Source organism: Paramormyrops kingsleyae, chromosome 4 (assembly GCF_048594095.1).
Source record: "Paramormyrops kingsleyae isolate MSU_618 chromosome 4, PKINGS_0.4, whole genome shotgun sequence".
Classification (NCBI taxonomy): domain Eukaryota; kingdom Metazoa; phylum Chordata; class Actinopteri; order Osteoglossiformes; family Mormyridae; genus Paramormyrops; species Paramormyrops kingsleyae.
The window spans coordinates 10006266-10029997 of NC_132800.1; the positions used below are offsets into that span (position 1 = coordinate 10006266).

At 41.7% G+C, this 23732-nt stretch overlaps 2 protein-coding genes across 2 annotated transcripts in view; both read right to left on the bottom strand.

Annotated features, from left to right (window-relative positions):
* Positions 1-287: 287 nt before the first annotated feature.
* LOC140588710 (uncharacterized) lies at positions 288-4662 on the bottom strand. The gene is made up of 7 exons (XM_072710602.1): positions 4440-4662; positions 3942-4137; positions 3705-3790; positions 3496-3533; positions 3209-3274; positions 2953-3013; positions 288-1086 (listed from the first exon to the last, which is right to left on the bottom strand). Exons 1-7 carry the CDS (start codon positions 4540-4542, stop codon positions 1025-1027), a joined length of 612 nt encoding a protein of 203 aa, XP_072566703.1. The 5' UTR covers positions 4543-4662; the 3' UTR covers positions 288-1024.
* Positions 4663-13707: 9045 nt separating this feature from the next.
* Positions 13708-23732, bottom strand: part of LOC140588712 (polymeric immunoglobulin receptor-like) — a 31506-nt gene continuing 21481 nt past the window's right edge. The window contains exons 2-9 of the mRNA XM_072710603.1: positions 16916-17242; positions 16476-16799; positions 15974-16169; positions 15736-15821; positions 15525-15601; positions 15238-15303; positions 14982-15041; positions 13708-14160 (exon numbers count right to left, since the gene is read on the bottom strand). Coding sequence (XP_072566704.1) covers positions 13939-14160; positions 14982-15041; positions 15238-15303; positions 15525-15601; positions 15736-15821; positions 15974-16169; positions 16476-16799; positions 16916-17242 — 1358 coding nt within the window. The 3' untranslated portion in view covers positions 13708-13938. The remainder of the gene's footprint in view (positions 14161-14981; positions 15042-15237; positions 15304-15524; positions 15602-15735; positions 15822-15973; positions 16170-16475; positions 16800-16915; positions 17243-23732) is intronic.

Here is a 23732-nt window from a genome sequence, read left to right on the forward strand (position 1 = left end):
GATAGTTAAAATAGTTTTTCCCACTTGTCATCCTGGCATAATGTTGCTGCTTTTTCTTTTTTTATTCTTTTATTTTTTTTAATTTTTTTTCAGTTTATAAAATAAATAAAATAAAATGAAATAAAAATGCACTGCTGTGGACGTTGTTTACTTCATTAATGTGTTTTACTGTGTTAATGAAATAAGGATACGAGTAGGATTCGGTTTCGGATTCGGCCGAATCTTAAACAGTGGATTCGGTATTCGGCCGAACCCCAAAAATCTGGATTCGGTGCATCCCTATTCAGCATACAAAAATAACTTTAGGTAGCATAATATAGCACAGATAACATAACAGGAGAAACACTGGAAAGGAGGGACTACATTGTCCCATTAGTCTTGTTGCCATGGCGAAACTCACCAAGCCTAACTGACTAATTAAATATACTCAGTGATGAGACTCATAAATAGTTACAGTCGGGCCTCATCATTAACAAGTTCAGCATCCATGGATTCAACCACAGTTTTAAAATAGAAATAAAATGCAAAAACAGAATTTGCCACATGCTGAGTGTTACGTTGAAAGTTTAATTTAGGGAGGCTATTATAATTTTCAGTCAGATGTGGGGGCGGCTGAAAAGTAGTATGACTTCATTCATTTTTCCCCGCTCCTACCTTCAGGTTTGCTGTATTGGTGAGACTGAATGCCAGAGATACTCATCTTTCTCATTACCCATAATGCCTTGTGCATTCTTGGTTTTAATATCAGGAAGCATTATCAAATAACATGCAATTCACTGTAGTTTAGTAACTGAAAGAAATATTATTTTTCCTCATACCAAGACAAACAAACAACTCAATCAGTTCCTTAGACAAAAAGGTCTGATAAAACTACACATTTTAAGAAGTACCCAGGCTGCCTGGGGGGGGATATCCGGCTTATTGGATGGGGAAGAACACAAATAACTACAAATGGCGTCGCCTTCAGATACACTTCCTGTTTTCTGAGGGCATCACAGGCAGCACACAGACTTAAAGAAGGACTTTAAGAGATCCGATTCTTCTTTGGCACCACAGCAGCATAGGTCACATCAGAGGGGGGGCATTCTGAGGGGGGAAGACACACTTATAATGAGAGATCATGGTCTCTGAAAGGGGGTCTCATAGGTGATTTTATGAACTCCGATTAATAGGCAATCCATCTGTCTCTGTCACAGAGCTGGTAAAGTGTTTCAACCCTCCATTCATTCTCCACCATTTATCCAGGTTGAGGTCGCAGCATCAGCAGTCCCAAATGCCCAGACCTGTTTCCCCAGCCACCTCCTACAGCTTCAATGGGGGACTCTGTGGTTGTGTTTGAGAACCATGACCACAGACTGGAGATTAGCTGACCTACAGCACCATGGAGGTGCTGATCAGCATCCTGGCCGCTCCACAAAACACATGTAGACTTATTATCCTCCTGAGAGTAATGAGCTGGTCCAGTGTTCCATGTCCTGGATGGAATCCGCATTGTTTTTCCTGGATCTGATTTTCAACTAATCGATGGAACCTCTTCTCCAGTACCCTGACATAAGCCTTCCCAGGCTGGCTGAAGTTGGAATACACCCTTCATTTACCCTTTCTTAAATATTGGGACCACCACCCCAGTCTACCAATCCAGAGGCACTGTTTCCAGCTACAATGCAATATTGAAGAGGCATATCAGGCAAGAAAACCCAGCAACATCCAGAGCCTTCAAGAACTCAACATGAATCTCATTCTGGAACCTTACCACTGAAGAATTTTTTGAGTATGTCACTGACCTCTGCCCTAGTGATAGGTGAGCCCTCTGAGCCCTCGGACTCTCCTTGCTCCAAGGATGGTCTATCAATGGCATTTTGGAGGTCCTTAAAATGCTCCTTCTACTACCTGACTATATGCCTAGTTCAAGAATATTCCATGCCTGCTGCAAACTTCTTGGGCAAAACCCTGCTTTCCCCTCCTTAGTTCCCAGGCAGTTTGTCAGTATCTCTTTGAAGCTGAACCAAAGTTATTTTCCACACCTCAACTTCTCTCTTCACCCGACTGTCCAAGCCATACATTCTCAGATCTGATGATTTCCACCCAATGACACCCTTCCAGCTTTGACGTTTGTTACACCTGCAAGAGTTAAAGTTCCCCAGTAGGAGAACTGAGTCCACAGAGAAGGTATGATGTTCCGTGAAGCACAGACAACAGTCAGAGCCCATCCCCCTACTTAAAGTCGAAGAGAGGCGGCCCTCTCATTAACAGGGGTGAACTGCAACACCCTGGCACCAAACTGGGGGGCTACGAGAAAACCCACACCTGTCTAATGCCTCTCACCCACTGCAACCCTCAGAGTCCAGCACCTTCCCAGGAATTTCCTTTCAGAGCCCATGCTGTGCACTGAGGTGAACCTGACTATACCTGGACAGTATCTTTTTACCTCCAACACTAGCTCAGGCTCCGTTCCCACCAGATAAATTATGTTCCATGTCCCTACAGCCAGTTTTAGTAAGCAGGTTCTGTCTGCCAAGGCCCCTGCCTTCGACTGCCACCTGATTCACTTTGCCATGGTCTCCTATGACTCCTGCTACAGGTGGAGGCCCCACCAGAGAACAGTCCTATGTGGCTCATTCAGGCTGTGCCCAGGCGGCCAAAGGGGTGAAGGATTGACCACCATGCATTGGCCAACAGGCTCCTCCCCCAGGTCTGGCACCAGGGTAGAGCTGAGGATTCTGGTTCCTTGTTTCTTCTTTCACAAGGGTCATTGGTAGTCTGGCCTCTCAGCTAAGACCAATTCACCTTGGAAGATTTCTCCTAACATCTCCTATAGGATCACTGGGACACACAATCCCCTCCACCGTGGAAGGGTGTAGATTTATCATTTCATGATTTATTTACACCCTAATTGATGGCTTTAGATTTCAGTAGTCTCATATTTGCTATTGTTCTACAGGTGAATCTTACCTTGTCTGTCCTGTAGATTGACTGAGCTGTATGTCACTTCATCCACGGGGTCTACAGAGGGCTAGAGAACAAACAACCACTGTTACACTGTATAAATACAGAGAGGACACACACTCTAAATGGATACTGTAATCATTGAATATTCCCCATAAAATCTGGTAATAGAATGTGCTACATTAGTCATACTGCTTACATGACTGAGGTAATAAAAAAAAACACTTGTTTTAACTAAAGGGAAACATTTTACTCAACTCACAGTTTGTGCTGATAGTTTCTTAAAGACCATGGTGCTGTAGGTCAGCTCATCTCCAGGCTCTGTGGTCTGTGGAGATGAAACAACCACATACATTTGCATTTAGCCTTTTCCTAATTAAATTCATCCATTATAAACTGTCTCAGCTCTCTCATTTTTAATAGATTTTCACTGGAAACTGACTCCATAGAGTGTGTCCATGTTTTGTAACTGATTTAAAAACTAATGTTAGAATTAAAATAGGACATTAATGCAACAAACACACAGCAGATGCAGGAATGGACACTCACAGGGTGGCTGGGTCTGTTTCTGTTACTGATCAGCGTTTCTGCAGAGACATGATGGTAAAGCTGAGCTTCATTCACATCTGTGTTGATCAATACAAGCTTTGAGAACTAAAAGTGCTATATGATTAATATATTTTTTTTATCCAAATCAAAATATCAATAATCAAATAATGTGGTTCAAATTCTGGAAATGTTTTAGATATTTCACTCACTGGTTCTTCTTCGCAGAATCCAGATAACCATGACAGTGGTCACCAGCAACAGAAGCAGCACCAACATCAGCAGAAGGAGCATCTGACTGGAGAAGAACAAGAGAAGGAAAGTGAAGGTTTAAGACATGCAGGGTTTCATGCAGGATCAATAACAGGTCTTTATTTATCAGACTTTGAATCTTGAATGCACAGAGGTTAATCGAGTTTACAGAGAAATAAATAGGTTTGGCAGTTTACCTTGGTGACTGTATGGTGTTCAGATTCTCATTTGTGGTGGAAGTCAAGGAACCAGAGGGACATGTGGTCCCAGCCCATCCTGTTGGGTGTTTTGTTTCTGAAGTTAAACCGTCTCTCAGCTGTGTAGCTGAAGTAAAACTTTCTGTCTGCTGTAAAGCTGTAGTCAGCACTCCCTGTTTGGGTAAAACTCCCATTGCTGTGGAAGACCAGGTCAAAACAACAGTCAAAGCATTTTAAATAACGTAAATCATACTTACACAATTTCATAATATACATACTTAAAAATGAATCTACAATGAGTTACAATGCTCAAAGTATAATAGGCCATAGGATGTCACTAGTGAGAATTTAACTATGTAACCATAAACATGTCATAGACAGTCTGTCCATAGTACATAATGTAATGATCAATAACAGACTGTCTGTTTACATATGTTACATACCGAGAAGTTAATATAATCTGCAGTCCTTGACCTGCAGGCTAATTTAATAATTCACCTTCCATCACAATCAGCTGTAGATAGACACCATCATCTCCTGCCCCATGAATCTCCACAGCACACCAGTAAGTGTCAGAGTCCGTTTCCTGCAGGTTCCTCATGGTCACATTAAAGACCAGGTGGGCGGGGTCATCACTGATTGACACTTTCCCTGCTGGCTGATTGGAGTCAGAACGTGCCAATGTGGAGCAGGAATTCCAGTAATATCCTCTACACCAGTATTTCACATGGTGTTTATACTTCTGATCATAGTAACATGGGATGGTGACAGATCCTCCTCTCTCTGCAGATACCCAGCTCACAGTCCTCACACTCCGAGCATCTGTGTGAATAGGAGAGAAACGAAGTACCGTTTGCTTATTTTAGTATTCAAAAACTCTACATTCCAATCTACTGATATTAGCAAGAAAATGTGTGAAATTTGTTAAAACATCTTACCTTTAACCTCTATTATCAGATCCTGAGAGTCATCTATCTCAACAATTCCTCCAATCTCTACAGCAGACCAGTAGATACCAGTGTCACTTGTCTTCAGGTTCCTCATGATCACATGGAAAACTAGCTGGGCGGGACTATCAGTGATTGACACTTCACTGGAGCTCTGTGGTGAGTCTGTGCGTGCCATGATTGTACATGAGGACCATAATTGCCCTCTACACCAGTATTTCACATGGTCTTTATACTTCTGTTCATAGAAACATGGGATGGTGAGAGATTCTCCACTCTGTGCAGTTAAATGCTTGAATGTCCTCACACTGTCACCACCTGCAGGGACATCATGTAAATCAGTGTTTACCAACTGCTCAATTACCAAGACATTCCTAGTCGATCGCAAAATCATCTACCAGAGAAGACCCACACCCCCACTGCAAAATCAATCATTATGACTCATTAGCTCACCAGATTATTCTTGATGTCATGAGGGGGGCATATACAGGCTATGTCCTCCCCCTATATGAGCCCCTGAAATGCCACCCACCAAGATACTGTCTTCTCTATTATTTTTCAATATCGTCCTTCATCCTAAAACAAATCAGCTGCAGGGCCTCTGCCTGTCTGTCCGCCAGCTGGTCAGCGCTCACAGGGCAGCTCTGGAGCAGTGATGTGCGAATCACGAACAGACTTGTCTTTTTGAATGGGTCTTTAAAGTGAACTGAACAAACTGATTTGCTGGCCAAAATGATTCGATATACTGTTCACGCATGCGGGGAATGCCTGCTAAGCCTCTGTGCCTGTGATCAGAAGGTTGCTGGTTCGAGCCCGGACTCAGCACATCTGCGGGTCCATGAGCAGCAAGAGGTGGCTGCTCTTTGTGACCAGCTTGCGAAAAATAATTCCTCCATGGGAATCAATAAAATATTGATTACTATCAAGTTGGGGAGGCGTAAAAATAATTTACCCACAGGGATCAATAATGTATCTATCATTAAGTGCTAATGTTCATGTCAGTCCATGTTGTGTCAGTCCATGTCGTGTCAGTCTATGTCGTGTCAGTCCATGTCAGCAATACGGGAAGCAGCCTATCATTAAACAGCATGATAAACACAGCCATGACAACATCCAGCCATAGCAGGCATGCTTAAGTTCACCAAGCACCTCCCACTAACTGTACAGTTCCACTGACTTGAGATCAGCGACTACATTGACATCCTGCTCTGTCTGATCACAATGACCACCACTTGATCTGAGCGCCCCCACTGACCTGGAGTGCTGTTGCAGTTCAGAAGGATTCTCTGAACTAGAAGACTCACTGATTACAAGAGTCATCGAGTCCGGTCGTTCATCAGTTCGTGTAGTGGTTCTTTCGTTCACCAGTTCATTTGGTTCACGTCATTCATTGAAACTTCCGGTTCACTGGGTCTTTCGGTCATTCTCTGAATCTATGGGCCCTACATTGACTATGTAGTGCAGTGACATCTATTGGCCAGAATACGTATTGCCACGAGTGAGGACCTGATTGTATGGCAAAATATTGACTAATATTAACATGTGAATATTCTGTATATTTAATTGCAGCCCATAGTAATAAATAAAATATAATAAAAAATAAACTGTTGGTGCTACACGTTAATCAGGTTTAAATGTATAGCCTGCCATAGCGTGTATATACTTGTGTGCTAATTATAATGGACTAAATTATAATAATAATAACTAAAATGTCTGAATAAATGAACAAGGTGTAACTTTTAAACTTTATATATATATTTTTTACAAATCCATTACTAGTGCCTAATGAGAAATCCGTGCTCCTTTGTACACATTCTCAAAGGATGAGTCTGATTGGTCAGCATCTGTTGTGCATGTACAGAGTGCATGATCAGAGCCGCGCTGCTCTCTGGTAATGGTAGCCATTAAACCAGACCAGTGAGCGCTCTGCATTTAAGAGAGCAATATGGCTGAGACAACGAAGTGCGTTTTGTTATGCATAAATACATACATATATAGGTAAACATCCACACCTATCTCTACTAGGGATGCACCGAATCCAGATTTTTGGGGTTCGGCCGAATACCGAATCCACTGTTTAAGATTCGGCCGAATCCGAAACCGAATACCGAATCCTACTCGTATCCTTATTTCATTAACACAGTAAAACACATTAATGAAGTAAACAACGTCCACAGCAGTGTATTTTTATTTCATTTTATTTTATTTATTTTATAAACTGAAAAAAAATTAAAAAAAATAAAAGAATAAAAAAAGAAAAAGCAGCAACATTATGCCAGGATGACAAGTGGGAAAAACTATTTTAACTATCACACGTTTTTAGCTGTGACTGTCCAGCTGCCGTACCTGAAGTTGCTGCATTTTGGCTGCTGTCTGTAGATTCCTTCATGCACAACTCGTATTCTTTTGGATGTTTTAGACGCAAATGTTTTAACATCGGCGATGTTGTGTACTGCTTAGGGTCCTTGCCACCACGAGACAAATTGGCATTGCAAATTGAACATAAAGCTCGACTTGAATCGCCTTCTTTTGGTTGAAAGTACTGCCAAACAAAACTTTTTTTGCTTACGAGTTCCATTTTCAGATTCTTACAGCCTACTACATTCGAACGGGTCCTACTGTATGTAAACACCTTCACGTAATCAACGGCCGTGTGACGTCGTAGTGCAAGTCTAGGGTTCGGTTTCGGTGGAAAATAAATCTAAGGTTCGGCCGAAACCGAACCCCGTCAAAAAGCCCAGGATTCGGCCGAATCCGAATCCTGGATTCGGTGCATCCCTAATCTCTACGCCACACACATGCACACACACACATAACCAGTAGTACACATACAAAGGTAGAGGCAGGCACTCATGCTCATTTTACTGATAATAAGTTGTCCTACATTTGTATTATGTTGTGGTTGATGTTGCTGCTGATATTGTTATGATGTTTGCAGCTGCAGTTGTTATTTTAGTTCAATATTTTTATTACTATTTTGTATATCTTTTTTGGTGCGGCAATCTTTGTGGTCCTTTTTTCTTTATTTCTCCCCCCATACTTCCTCCCCCATCCTTGTTCTCTATTTCACCTAACCTCTGCTTGTTGCATATATACTGTATATAAACTTGCAATGGAAATTAAAAATAAAGCAGTCCTCCTTGGGGGGGGGGTAGATTTATTCATACAAAAAAGGGGAAAAAAATAAAGTAATCAATGATTCAAAGAATCGAATAATTTCAGTAAACTAAATTAAATGAATTGAATTGAATCACTAAAAAGATTCGGTTTGCACATTACTACTGGAGAGATGTCTTCATCGGAAACAGCGAGAAAAAATATTATGTGGTACCTTGGGCGGGGCCCATTTTGTTGGCAGAGCTTAAATGGCCGTTTATGACATCATAAGGAGGGGCGTGTCCCTTATTCTGATTAGTTGAGGGGTTATGTTCATATATGGTATACATGCTTATGCTATGTGATAAGGGGGGGGGCACATGGTTTGGGTTGCCATTAAACTTTAGTAGAATCAAAATACATTATATGTATTTATTATTAATGTGTTATTTTTAATTACGTTTTAAGGAATTATAAAACATATAGCAGGATGAATGTAAGCTAGTGCCTACGCGGCCAGTGGCAGTTCCGTCCGCAGTAGACACAAGTGGCGTATTTTAAAAGAAGAAAGCACTTAAACTTACTATATTTAACCAAAATGTTTAAAGAAGAAAAATTTTGCGTTATTTTAAAATAAAGAAAAGCCAGAGCAGGCGGAATTTAAACAAGTACATACTTGCCGAACGAAATACTGTCCGAAGAGCAAATGCTGAGTTTAATTAAACAAGCACAAGTCCCAAGCGAAACCAGTTACGTCAGGACAGGTCCCCCCAAGTGTTATGAAAGGTCTTTAAGGACCCTCCAATTCTGGTGGCCGTTAGGGAAATGAGGATACTGTCAGGGTCAGCCCCTGCTGTGGTCCTTCCGTGTCCCTTCCCCGTTTGACCAGCAGGTGTTGCTGGTCATCTCGTCCTTCATGTTAGTCTTTGTTCTCCCCTGTTACCTGTCTGGTCATGTGGCTCAATGTGTTGAGCATGTGGTTGTCTGTATACCCTTCTGTCCCGTGTTTGAATCCCGCCTCCTCTGTTTTTGTGTTTTGCTCCCTAGTGTTTCATTTGAGTTTCTTTAGTTCTTGTGTCTGATTTTGTAGTTGGTTTTGTTCCTTGTGCCCCTGCTTGTGTCTTTACCTATTTAATTCCCTAGTGTTGGTTTCTATTTCCCTGTGTCCTTGGTTAGTTTCCCTGTTTTTAGTTCCTTTGAGTTTATTAGTTCCACCTGTGCCCTGTTTCCCTGGTCTTTGTTAATTAGCCTCACCTGTCCTGTGTTAGTCTCGTTACCCCTTAGTATTTTAGTTCCTGCTTCTGATCAGTTCCCCAGTGGTTCATTGTTGTGTGTTGTGGTTGTTGCTTGTCTAAGCCTTGTTAGTTTGAAGTTAGATCTGTCTTATGTTTACCTGCACAGTTTGTTTATTTGTGATTTGTAGTCTTAGTTTAATCCCCTTCAGTTTTTGACCCCTCGTGCTCCTTTTTGGTTTTGTACTGTTTTCTGTTTTATTTAATAAACCCCCTTCTGTTCCTGGAGCCGCTAGTGGGTCGTCCACCCGTTTTTGTGCCTGCACCATGCCACGTTCGCGTGCCCGAGCCGCCCGAGTCCTTGACAGAAACAGCTTTTGCACAAAGTGTCTGCTTTGAAATAAATTAAACAGAATTTATAGTGTTGAGGCAATTTTTTTTTCTGGACATTTAACCAATACTCCTAAAGTTTTTATACCTTTAAACATTAACAAAAGCCGCTAATGTCTTTTCTTTATAATTTACAAGTCTATTTCTGTCTGGTTTTTCGCGATAAGTTAATGTACGACTAAGTTAGTGTGTTATGGGGGCTTGGATACACATCGTGATCATCATCCTAAAGTTAAACTCTAAAGCCCCTGACCATCGGTGTGTGTGTGGTTTGTGCACATGAGCATGAACAAACATTTACTGAAAAAACGTATTTATTAAAATAACTAAAGAGAAATAAACAGACCTGTTCGACATTCCACCATCCGATACCATGCCTCCCCCTCCCCCCTTACTGGCTAGGCTTGTGTGCCACCCATCTGGGTTTGAATGTTGGGAAGAGGTGGAGACATTGTCTTAACACTCTATGTTGTAAATGGAACTCTATAAGAGTTAATAAATATTAACACTGTAAAAGCAAGACTCACTGCACACTGTAAAGTGTTAAAGGTAGCACTCAATGTGACCCATTTAAACACCATGCAGTGTTCATTTAACACTGGCACATTTGCTGTGTAAGTTCAAGGCAATGAGTTTCCTTAAATGAACTGAGTACCCACAACTAGGTTAAAAGTTGTTACAACTAGAATGTAATAATAAATCTTAAAGGAAGAAAACTGAGTAAATAAAACTTAAATAGTAGTATTTACATAAGGAGGATGCATTTAAGTTATTGTTACTCAAGTCATTTAAATCAAACTAACGAATGCAGCTGATGCTCTTAACTTGATTTAACTAAATTGCTTAAATTATGAATACTTAAGTTACTTTTACTCAATACAAAAAATATTTTTACTTTAATTGTTTGAGTTCATAAACTTAAATGATTTAAGGCAATCAGTTTTCTCAGTTTGAGTTGACCTAGTCAGGTTTTACAGTGTAGCACACAGTGATTTCATAAGTGGCTGCCCTTCATGGACAGCTTGTGCTACAAAGAGCTAGTTGAGGGAGGCATAAAAACCTCCCCATGAGGGAAAATAAAGGATTGATTAAAAAATTTGATTAATTGTGCATGTGGTCTGTTGCATTTAAAATAAATGTGATGCATATCAACTGTTTATTTCGTTCTTTTCAGTGGATTTCTTACATAGATTGCAAATGCTTATTGTACAGTAATCTTCATTTTAAAGGCAGTATGTAAACTGAGCCAGAAAATCAGTTACTGAAATTGGTATGGTGAGGTCAATAATTACAATTAAGTAGTGCTCACTTAAAAAATGTAAGCTACATAAGTCCCACTTATTCAGAATTATCAAGCTGAGTTCACTTATAAAAAGTAAGCTTAAGTATTACCTACTTAGAATAATTAAGCTGAGTTAACTTATGAAATGTGAGCTAATTAAGTCTTTCTTATCTCAGAATAATGAAGCTGAACTAATTTACTATAACTAAGTTCATTGGACTTGGTTTTTTTAAGGCAATGAGTTTGCATACTTTTTTTAAGTTAAGTCAACATATTAGATTTTACAGTGCAGAGAACTGCTGCTCACTGGATGTTTTTTCATTTTTTGGCAAATAGCACATTACAGACATATGTGCTGTCAATATGTCAACTAGCATAAGTGCAGCAAGGCTGAGCTTCTAATAAATGCACAGCTACAAATGTCAGCAGTATTGGATCTGGAGCTACACAGCAACTATACTTCTACACAACAACTTCTAACAAAGCAAATATTATACACAACAACTTATCACATACCAGCAACATTAGTAAGTATCAAGTAATAACAACCAGTGATGACACTGAACAATAAATGATGCCAAGCAAGAACACAGGGAAATGAAGAAATACAAAATGTAATATATTAAATAGAAAATTAATTTATATTAATGTTCTCTATTCTTTCTCTAAACAAAGACACCAACCTGAACATGTAAACTGATATAATTAGGCATTGTTCCTCTTTTATGGTCCTTTCTGGTGAATTTGTGAATATTGCATAATAATGAATGTTTCTGTCTTACCTGGCAGCCTAATGAAGAAGACGTGGAGGAGGAAGAGGAGAGGAACCATGACTGAGTCTGTCAGAGACCCCAGCCCTCTGAAGACTGGCTCTCTCTTCCTCGTCCACTCTGATACCCCTGATATCCTTTAATGTCTCTGTTCTCAGAAGAAAAAAGGTGCAACACATGCGCATACTAATATGCAGCAAATGCGCAGACACTGTGTCATGCGACATGTTCTGTTAAAATAGTCACTGCACATCATTAAAGAGGCTCTATGGAGGGACGCTGTACATCAAACATGAAAAGGGGAAGCAAATAACCGCAGTGATGCAGTATGTTAGAAATGGCCACCATCTTATCACGCAACAGGGCCTCTGTGGACTATCATGAATTCTATGGTGAAACTGAACCTACAAGACTAAGTCCCATCACTGGAAACATCTGGAACATGGAGGATGGACGTCAGGAGCAAGACAAGTACTGTGGCAGCAGGCAGGCCGCAAACAAGCAAATATTTGCAAAGTACAGCAGCCTCATGCAGAGCAGAATATCATCAACGGCCACTGAGAGTCCATCAGAACAGCAGAACAAAAAATCACATTGAGAGCTTTCAGGTGTGTTTTGGAGCGAGCTAATGGTGTAGTGAAGCTTGCTGAGCGTGTCGTTAGCATTAGCGTTCGGGGACCATAAACAGCCATGATAAACACTGCAGTAAATTTTCGTAACAGATAATGTGGTCGGCATTTTATTGTAAGGTGTTGTACTGCTGCAGAACAATGGCTGTAACAAGAGAGCAGTTGGTGCACCGAATTTTGTTTAGGTATATGTAGGCTCTGCCTCCTCGGTTTTTTCCCGACAGGGAATTCTGATCAGCGTGGCAGGGCAGCGATCCAATGAGTTGGTCGTTTCTGATATGTTGTTGTTAAGCTAGATTTCAGTCAGTAGAAGGACACAACAGTTCATCATTTCCCAATAAATGTTGTTTTTCAATTCATTTCAATGTCCAATAAGCGTGCATTAGCCAGGATTAGTGATGGAATAGCCGGTCTGGGCTCATTAGCCTTTAGCTTAGCTATTACGCCACCTCACTTACCCCTTCTCTGCTTCTGAGTAAACCGCTTCCTCTTTCCTCTGTGTAGTTACAGTCAGTTATGCCAGACCGCTGCTGCTGGGCCTGGTGTTCTTAGGAGCTGCAGTCAATCAGGCTCAGCTCTCAGCCTCGGAACCAGTGGAGTGTGTCAGTTGTTGTTTTCAGAAGTTTAGTTAAACTATACTTACTTGGTCTGATTGCACTGGAGGTGCTGAATATATCCATTATAGGGCTAGTTTCCTTAAAAGTGTAGCTGAGTCTTTGAATCTTCCTGTTTGGGTCACAGGTCTCAGTGGGTTTTTGCATCGACCGTGCAACCCTGCTTCTACCTGCTGGCCCAGAAATGTTCTAACATAAATAGTAAATGAAGCCCCTTTTAAGCACATTGAAGCTGTAAAGTTATATAGTGCCTCAGTGGGGAGCAGTCTCCTCTCACACGCTGGTCTCTGAGTGTGCAGCTTGCAAGTCCTCCCATGCAGGTTTCCTCTGTGAAAGAAAACTGGGCAGAAGGTATATTTTTCATAACTAGGTTTTAGATAAACTGCTTTTGGGATGTATTTTTATATTGTTGCAAGAACGGCTGGGTGACAGACAGCTGACAGTCAGACAGGCTAAAAGAGAACTGAGGTTTGAGCGAAGTGTTACACTCATGTTTTGGTTACAAGAAATGCAGACTGGGGGACAAAGGCGTGAACATCGAGCGCACGGAGCAAACATGGCAGAAACAGCACAAAGACAGAGACCATGCAAAAGCGTAGCAACATGTGCAACCCTGCACTGCCTGTGATTGGCTCCAGACCTCCCATGTGACCCTGACCAGGATTACTGGCCTTTACTGGAAATTGATGGACATTAAAAAACAAACATTCATGTGATTCTATAACATATATTCATCACCAGGTCTAAGTATTATATTATAACATTTGTTGCCGACCTTAAACAGAGCCAAGAGACACGACGATATGTCTAAGAAACAGGAATTTATTTGGCGATTAGGGGAGATGGATTAACAGAAGCAGGACAGCATGATGCAAGGAAAACAGCCAAAATGTAGCTTATATATCACTTTGCTATTAAACAGACAATAACAAATATGGACAGTTAATCATTCTCACTCTTGGGGTTGGTTAACAGAGTGTGTGGACAAGCATTCATTATTGAGAAAGTTATGAAGGTAGAATTTCAGGGATTGTTGTTTAATCCACTGAGCATGTGCAGAGGAGGAGAGAATGAGGGCAGGACCCCAAAGGGGGCGCCGAAGGGCAGGAGGGCGTCTCACTCGGGGCCCCGGATTTCAGGAGGTGTCTGTCGCAGCTGGAGGCGGGATCAGAAGGGGCGTCAGTGCAGTCAGAGCCCCGTCCTAAGGAGCTGTCACTGCTGCTGCCCTCCCTAGGAGAGAGACCCCAGTGATCACTGCCCTGTTAGGGGGAAGAGAGAGAATCACATCCTGGGATATAAACCGAGGCTCAAGTCACTGCATCAGTACATACACTGGTCTGAACACAATGTTTTCCTATTTACTTTTCCAATCCATTAATGTCCAGCCATTAGCAGAACTTACTGTGGTTTCTCCAGGTGATAATGGCCACTCCGGTACACAGCAGGTAGACCAGACCAACAGCAGCGTGAAGCAGAAAGTGCTGGAAACATTCCTAACATGCTAACTTCATTTCTACAGATCTTTCAGCTACAATGTCATGCTGTGAATGTCCAGTTCAGCTTCATTCCAAATCTGTTCCCACCAGATAAATTATGTTCCATGTCCCTACAGCCAGTTTTAGTAACCGGGATCTGTCTGCCAAGGCCCCTGCCTTCGACTGCCACCTGATTCACTTTGCCATGGTCTCCTATGACTCCTGCTACAGGTGGAGGCCCCACCAGAGAACAGTCCTATGTGGCTCATTCAGGCTGTGCCCAGGCAGCCCCAGGGGTGAAGGCTTGACCACCATGCATTCGCCAACAAGCTGCTCCTCCAGGCCTGGAACCAGGGTAGAGCTGAGGATTCTGGTTCTTTGTTTCTTCTTTCACAAGGGTCATTGGGAGTCTGGCCTCTCAGCTAAGACCAATTCACCTTGGAAGATTCTATGAGGGGCAGTTTCTCCTAACATCACTGGGACACACAAACCCCTCCACCGTGGAAAGGTGGACATTTATCATTTCATGGTCTACTTACACCCTAATTGATTGCTTTAGATTTCAGCAGACTCATATTTGCTATTGTTCTACAGGTGAATCTTACCTTGTCTGTCCAATAGATTACTGAGCTGTATGTCACTTCATCCCCAGGGTCTACAGAGGGCTAGAAAACGAACAACCACTTATACTGTATAAATACAGAGAGGACACACACTGTAAATGGATACTGTAATCATTGAATATTCCCCATAAAATCTGGTAATAGAATGTGCTACATTAGTCATACTGCTTACATGACTGAGGTAATCAAAAAAAAAATCACTTGTTTTAATTAAAGGGAAACGTTTTACTCAACTCACAGTTTGTGCTGATAGTTTCTTAAAGACCGTGGTGCTGTAGGTCAGCTCATCTCCAGGCTCTGTGATCTGCGGAGGTGAAACAACCACATACATTTGCATTTAGCCTTTTCCTAATTAAATTCATCCATTATAAACTGTCTCAGCTCTCTCATTTTTAATGGATTTTCACTGGAAATTGACTCCATAGAGTGTGTCCATGTTTTGTAATTGATTTAAAAACTAATGTTAGAGTTAAAATTGGACATTAATGCAACAAACACAGAGCAGATGCAGGAATGGACACTCACAGGGTGGCTGGGTCTGTTTCTGTTACTGATCAGTGTTTCTGCAGAGACATGATGGTAAAGCTGAGCTTCATTCACATCTGTGTTGATCAATACAAGCTATGAGAACTAAATGTGGTATATGATTAATATTTTTTTTTATCAAAATGAAAACAATATCAATAATCAAATAATGTGGTTCAAATTCTGGGAATGTTTTAGATATTTCATTCACTGGTTCTTCTTCGCAGAATCCAGATAACCATGATAGTTGCCACAAGCAACAGAAACGGCACCAACGTCAGCAGAAGGAGCATCTGACTGGAGAAGAACAAGTGAAGGAAAGTGAAGGTTTAAGACATGCAGAGGTTTTATGCAGGATCAATAACAGGTCTTTATTTATCAGACTTTGAATCTTGAATGCACAGATGTTAATCCAGTTTACAGAGAAATAAATAGGTTTGGCAGTTTACCTTGGTGATTGTATGGTGTTCAGATTCTCATTTGTGGTGGAAGTCAAGGAACCAGAGGGACATGTGGTCCCAGCCCATCCTGTTGGGTGTTTTGTTTCTGAAGTTAAACCATCTCTCAGCTGTGTAGCTGAAGTAAAACTTTCTGTCTGCTGTAAAGCTGTAGTCAGCACTCCCTGTTTGGGTAAAACTCCCATTGCTGTGGAAGACCAGGCCAAAACAACAGTCAAAGCATTTTAAATAACTTAAATCATACTTACACAATTTCATAATATACATGCTTAAAAATGAATCTACAATGAGTTACAATGCTCAAAGTATAATAGGCCATAGGATGTCACTAGTGAGAATTTAACTATGTAACCATAACCATGTCATAGGCAGTCTGTCCATAGTACATAATGTAATGATCAATAACAGGCTGTGTCTGTTTACATATGTAACATGCAGAGGAGTTAATATAATCTGCAGTGCTGTGAACTGCAGGGTAAATTTAATAATTCACCTTCCATCACCATCAGCTGTAGATAGACACCATCATCTGGTATCCATTGAATCTCCACAACACACCAGTAAGTGTCAGAGTCCGTTTCCTGCAGGTTCCTCATGGTCACATTAAAGACCAGGTGGGTGGGGTCATCACTGATTGACACTTTCCCTGCTGGCTGATTGGAGTCAGAACGTGCCAATGTGGAGCAGGAATTCCAGTTAGACCCTCTACACCAGTACTTCACATGATCTTTATACTTCTGATCATAGTAACATGGGATAGTGACAGATCCTCCTCTCTCTGCAGATACCCAGCTCACAGTCCTCACACTCTGAGCATCTGTGTGAATAGGAGAGAAACGAAGTACCGTTTGCTTATTTTAGTATTCAAAAACTGTACATTCCAATCTACTGATATTAGCAAGAAAATGTGTGAAATTTGTTAAAACATCTTACCTTTAACCTCTATTATCAGATCCTGAGAGTCATCTATCTCAACAATTCCTCCAATCTCTACAGCACACCAGTAGATACCAGTGTCACTTGTCTTCAGGTTCCTCATGATCACATGGAAAACATGCTGGGCGGGATTATCAGTGATTGACACTTCACTGGAGCTCTGTGGTGAGTCTGTGCGTGTCATGATTGTACAGGAGGACCATAATTGCCCTCTACACCAGTATTTCACATGGTCTTTATACTTCTGTTCATAGAAACATGGGATGGTGAGAGATTCTCCACTCTGTGCAGTTAAATAATTGAATGTCCTCACACTGTCACCACCTGCAGGGACATCATGGAAATCAGTGTTTAGCAACTGCTCAATCACCAAGACATTCCTAGTCGATCGCAAAATCATCTACCAGAGAAGACCCACACCCCCACTGCAAAATCAATCATTATGACTCATTAGCTCACCAGATTATTCTTGGTGTCATGAGGGGGGCATATGCAGGCTATGTCCTCCCCCGATATGAGCCCCTGAAATGCCACCCACCAAAATACTGTCTTCTCTATTATTTTTCAATATCGTCCTTCGTCCTAAAACAAATCAGCTGCAGGGCCTCTGCCTGTCTGTCCGCCAGCTGGTCTTCGCTCACAGGCCAGCTCCGGAGCAGCACTGGAGAGCAGTGATGTGCGAATCACGAACAGACTTGTCTTTTTGAATGGGTTTTTAAAGTGAACTGAACAAACTGATTTGCTGGCCAAAATGATTCGATATACTGTTCACGCATGTGGGGAATGCCTGCTAAGCCTCTGTGCCTGTGATCAGAAGGTTGCTGGTTCGAGCCCGGACTCAGCACATCTGCGGGTCCTTCAGCAGCAAGAGGTGGCTGCTCTTTGTGACCAGCTTGCGAAAAATAATTCCTCCATGGGGATCAATAAAATATTGATTACTATCAAGTTGGGGAGGCGTAAAAATAATTTACCCACAGGGATCAATAATGTATCTATCATTAAGTGCTAATGTTCATGATCAGTCCATGTTGTGTCAGTCCATGTCGTGTCAGTCCATGTCAGCAATACGGGAAGCAGCCTATCATTAAACAGCATGAGAAACACAGCCATGACAACATCCAGCCATAGCAGGCATGCTTAAGTTCACCAAGCACCTCCCACTAACTGTAGAGTTCCACTGACTTGAGATCAGCGACTACATTGACATCCTGCTCTGTCTGATCACAATGACCACCACTTGATCTAAGCGCCCCTACTGACCTGGAGTGCTGTTGCAGTTCAGAAGGATTCTCTGAACTAGAAGACTCACTGATTACAAGAGTCATCGAGTCCGGTCGTTCATCAGTTCATTTAGTGGTTCTTTCATTCACCAGTTCATTTGGTTCACATCATTCATTGAAACTTCCGGTTCACTGGGTCTTTCGGTCATTCTCTGAATCTATGGGCCCTACATTGACTATGTAGTGCAGTGACATCTATTGGCCAGAATACGCATTGCCACGAGTGAGGACCTGATTCTATGGCAAAATATTGACTAATATTAACATGTGAATATTCTGTGTATTTATTTAGAGCCCATAGTAATAAATAAAATATAATAAAAAATAAACTGTTGGTGCTACACTTTAATCAGGTTTAAATGTATAGCCTGCCATAGCATGTATATACTTGTGTGCTAATTATAATGGACTAAATTATAATAATAATAAATAACTAAAATGTCTGAATAAATGAACAAGGTGTAACTTTTAAACTTTATATATATATTTTTTACAAATCCATTACCAGTGCCTAATGAGAAATCCGTGCTCCTTTGTACACGTTCTCAAAGGATGAGTCTGATTGGTCAGCATCTGTTGTGCATGTACAGAGTGCATGATCAGAGCCGCGCTGCTCTCTGGTAACGGCAGCCATTAAACCAAACCAGTGAGCGCTCTGCATTTAAGAGAGCAATATGGCTGAGACAACGAAGTGCGTTTTGGTATGCATAAATACATACATACACTCACCTAAAGGATTATTAGGAACACCTGTTCAATTTCTCATTAATGCAATTATCTAATCAACCAATCACATGGCAGTTGCTTCAATGCATTTAGGGGTGTGGTCCTGGTCAAGACAATCTCCTGAACTCCAAACTGAATGTCAGAATGGGAAAGAAAGGTGATTTAAGCAATTTTGAGTGTGGCATGGTGGTCGGTGCCAGACGGGCCGGTCTGAGTATTTCACAATCTGCTCAGTTACTGGGATTTTCACACACAACCATTTCTAGGGTTTACAAAGAATGGTGTGCAAAGGGAAAAACATCCAGTATGCGGCAGTCCTGTGGGCGAAAATGCCTTGTTGATGCTAGAGGTCAGAGGAGAATGGGCCGACTGATTCAAGCTGATAGAAGAGCAACTTTGACTGAAATAACCACTCGTTACAACCGAGGTATGCAGCAAAGCATTTGTGAAGCCACAACATGCACAACCTTGAGGCAGATGGGCTACAACAGCAGAAGACCCCACCGGGTACCACTCATCTCCACTACAAATAGGAAAAAGAGGCTACAATTTGCACAAGCTCACCAAAATTGGACAGTTGAAGACTGGAAAAATGTTGCCTAGTCTGATGAGTCTCGATTTCTGTTGAGACATTCAAATAGTCAGAATTTGGCGTAAACAGAATGAGAACATGGATCCATCATGCCTTGTTACCACTGTGCAGGCTGGTGGTGGTGGTGTAATGGTGTGGGGGATGTTTTCTTTGCACACTTTAGGCCCCTTAGTGCCAATTGGGCATCGTTTAAATGCCACAGCCTACCTGAGCATTGTTTCTGACCATGTCCATCCCTTTATGACCACCATGTACCCATCCTCTGATGGCTACTTCCAGCAGGATAATGCACCATGTCACAAAGCTCGAATCATTTCAAATTGGTTTCTTGAACATGACAATGAGTTCACTGTACTAAAATGGCCCCCACAGTCACCAGATCTCAACCCAATAGAGCATCTTTGGGATGTGGTGGAACGGGAGCTTGCCCTGGATGTGCATCCCACAAATCTCCATCAAGTGCAAGATGCTATCCTATCAATATGGGCCAACATTTCTAAAGAATGCTTTCAGCACCTTGTTGAATCAATGCCACGTAGAATTAAGGCAGTTCTGAAGGCGAAAGGGGGTCAAACACCGTATTAGTGTGGTGTTCCTAATAATCCTTTAGGTGAGTGTATGTTGTTTTCTGCAGGAACAAATAAATGATGAGAATCCACCAGTGAGTACTCCTCTCCCTATGCAGGCTGAACAGAAAATGTGGACGACCCACTTGGGGCTCACAGGAACAGGAGGGGTTTATTGAACAAAACTGAAGACGCTTTGAACACTATAATAATAATAAAAAAAGGACCACATGGGGTCAAAGGCAAAAAGGGGATAAACAAGGACTAATTACAAATTTGGCGGCCAGGCAATACATCAAACAGCACAACTACGACATGCAAACAATGAACCACCAGGGAACTGAACTAAGTGGCACATGGAGCAATTCACTATCATGGGCAGAGGATCAGTGTCATGAGTGGCATTCATGGGCTATGCACCCAACCCCCCCCCCCCCCAAATGCGCCCCACAAAGATACTGTCTCTTCTAATATTTTTCAGTGAAATAATTCATCCTAAAGCAAATGAACTGCAGGGCCTCTGCCTGCCTGTCTGCTGGCCGGTCAGTGCTCACAGGGCAGCTCCGGAGCAGCACTGGAGAGATGTCTTCATAGGAAACAGCGAGACACTGTAATTCACATTATTCCCAGAGAAACCCTCTAGGGGGCGCCAATGGCCCAAGAAATACAGGTGTGACACTTTGAGATGACATGGATTATTGATGCAGAGTATTCAGCAAACGGTTTCACCAAAGATATATGAAAGTATTTCCCAGAAAAAAGGCTGTACTGAATCCGCAATGGGGGGATATTAGCATTATGTGCAGGTAAAATAATGTGTTTGACCTTTTTAAATGGAGCAGGGAGGTTGTAACCATGGGCTGTTTTTCTGTTTTACTTTTCTGTCACCTGTCATTTTTTGGCAAGCACTACGGGGAGTCTATTATCTGTGGATGGACAGATGTTAGGTGGAGGGGTGCAGTTTATTTTGGACTGAAACAAGAACAAAAGATTTTGGTTGTGTTTGGGGAAGAGGCAGGAGGGGCTGTAAATGGAGCTGGGAAGTTGATTTTTGTGCACTGCCTAAGGAAACAAGCCCATAGGGACTTGAGAAAGCAAAGACCCTGAACTGTAATGCTCAAGAAGCAACACTGATTCTGGATAAGGAGAAGAAGTAATCTCTGGGGTTAGTAAGAGGGATCCTGAATATCTTATATACCTTTGGGCTTTTCTAATTAATTAATTAATATATTATTTGACTTAGAATTGGCAACAAGTAAGCCTTAGGGAACAAAGACTATGATTAGACATGTGTTGTGTTTAAAGCTTTACCTTCTGTATCACTGATATTCTACATATGTCTGATAACGGTTTTGATTGCTGCTATCACTACTCTTGTGTTTAATGAAACCCGCTGAAACAGCTATTTGAATAAACAACCATTGTTTACCTGTTGTTGATATAATAGACCTATATATTGTATATAATATATACATAAAAGTTTCAGAGACTGGTTGTGGTGAGAGGCACTGTGGGCTGCGGATACCACGGCTGCCGTTACCTCAAAGGGTGCAGTGGGAGCAGGTATGGGCCCTGACTGAGTGGTCATAGGGGCTGTAAGCTTCAAAGCCTCCTGAGCCCATTCCCATTTACAGGCAATGGATAAATCCTCCTCTAAGGTGCTTGCTCCCTGCTCATGACACTTGGTTAACAGAACTGCATCCAGTCCAGCTCCGAACCTGAACTGCCCCAAGGCCATGGCAGGGTCACCGTAATCAGGAAATGCTTCCAGGACCAGCCTCCTAATCTCAGCTGCATAGACCACAAAAGGCTCTTTAGGCATGTTTGGTCTCACATTTAAAAAGTCTGAAAACACAGCAAAAATTATTTCCTTCCACAAACATCATTCAGCCAGACTACACACTGATCATAATCTTGCCAATATGCAAGGGCGTCACAGATTTTGTCCTCTTTTCTCTCCATGCACCCTACCCCCCCAAAAAAAGTCAAGCGCCCTCAGAAACTTGATCTACTTAAAAACCACAAGGGCAGGAACTAAAATCAGAAAAACGAACAGAAATAATTACGTGATTAATACCAAAAATCACATATTCCCCACGGGGATTAATAAAGTGTTCATTATTAAGGGTCCAAAGGACGAAGTCCTTATGGACCATTATTGTTTTTCTTAGGATTATTATTATTATTATTATTATTATTATTTTTCTGCCCTAAAACTGAATGTACAGCCTAAACTGTAAGAGCTAGACCAACCAAACTTGGTCAGATGATGTCAATTCCTACCCACTACTCAGGTTGTCCTACCCAGTCCTGCCAGCCAGATGGGGGCGCCTTAGCGCCCCCCAACACGTTTCGGTCGATATCTCCTGTCCTGTTAGACCTACAATCGAAATTCTTTGTTCTACATATACAGACAGCAAAGCCCTACCAACTTGCCATTTGGACTATGAAGCTCCGCCTACTTAGATTTTTTGCTAATTTGCATAATTTGCCAATCCTACTTTTTCCTTAAAGTCCTGGCTTGTCCTACCAAATCAGACAAATGAGGTGTCAGACGAATCAGAATTCTCTGCTGATCAAGAATTATCCACAAAATTCAGACATTTTTATATCCTACGGCCATTAGCCACGCCCAAACAATGTCCAAATTTGGCCCGTTTTGGTCTGACGGCTATAACTTGGCCGTGCCTTGGCCTACCTTGACCAAATTTGAAATGCTACCTCCCTACACCATTCTGGGGACACGGTCCGAGGCGGGCCGCATTTCGTCAATAGGGGGCGCTACAACTAAAAACTGGCAATATCTCCTGACTGCCTTTGCCAATCTAACTGAAATTTGGTAGATATGTACTAGGAAGCAGCCTGTGGTCAGTCACCTACAATGGCAGTAATTATTCCTTAAAGAGTGGCCGCCATCAGCCAATCAAAATCAAGCAGGCATTTCACAGGCTTCTCAATGACCAATCTAAATCAAATTTGGGTGATACATTTGTGCTCTGACCCTCTGCCTAAACTGTAAAGGACACCTCACTCGGCCAGATGGGGGCGCAACAGTGACAACTTTTGCATTTCTGCCTATTTCTCGAGAACGGTGAAGCCTACAATCGACATTTCTTGCCAGGTCAATTCAGTACGACATGCCAAATCAAACAACATGTAGAACTTGCTTCTGCATCTTTGCGTTTTTGCATAATTCATATTGGTCTGAAAACAAGACATTTCGTTAACCTCCTAGGATTTTCACCAAACCTACACAAATCTGGTATCATTTAAATCAGGAGACAGTCATAATAAATAATTCATAAAAAAAATCATAAACTTTCCATGAGGTATAGTCACCAGCCACACACAAACCATACAGGTGCCATGCCCAATTCAATCAGACAGCTATATCTCAGGCCTGCCTCAGCCAATCATCACCAAACTTTAATATATCCTGTAGAATAGTAGTCCGGAAGGGCCCTCCAAATTTGGTGCCGATCGGTCAAACGGGGGCGCTACAACAACATAACATGTCTGTATAAACCTTGAAAATCAGTTCAACTTACATTTATCTCATTTCTGTTCTAGTGACATGTTACTGGTTAAAATATTTTGTACTGCCAGTTCTGTGAGTCATGCCAAATCAAGACATATGCAATGCCCAATGA

Coding starts and splice junctions, on each gene's coding strand:
- LOC140588710 (XM_072710602.1), bottom strand. CDS start 4,542: ATGAGGAACCTGCAGGAAACGGACTCTGACACTTACTGGTGTGCTGTG. Junction 3,791..3,941: donor AACACCATACAGTCACCAAG/GTAAACTGCCAA, acceptor GTTCTTCTCCAG/TCAGATGCTCCTTCTGCTGA. Junction 3,014..3,208: donor AGAAACTATCAGCACAAACT/GTGAGTTGAGTA, acceptor TTTGTTCTCTAG/CCCTCTGTAGACCCCGTGGA.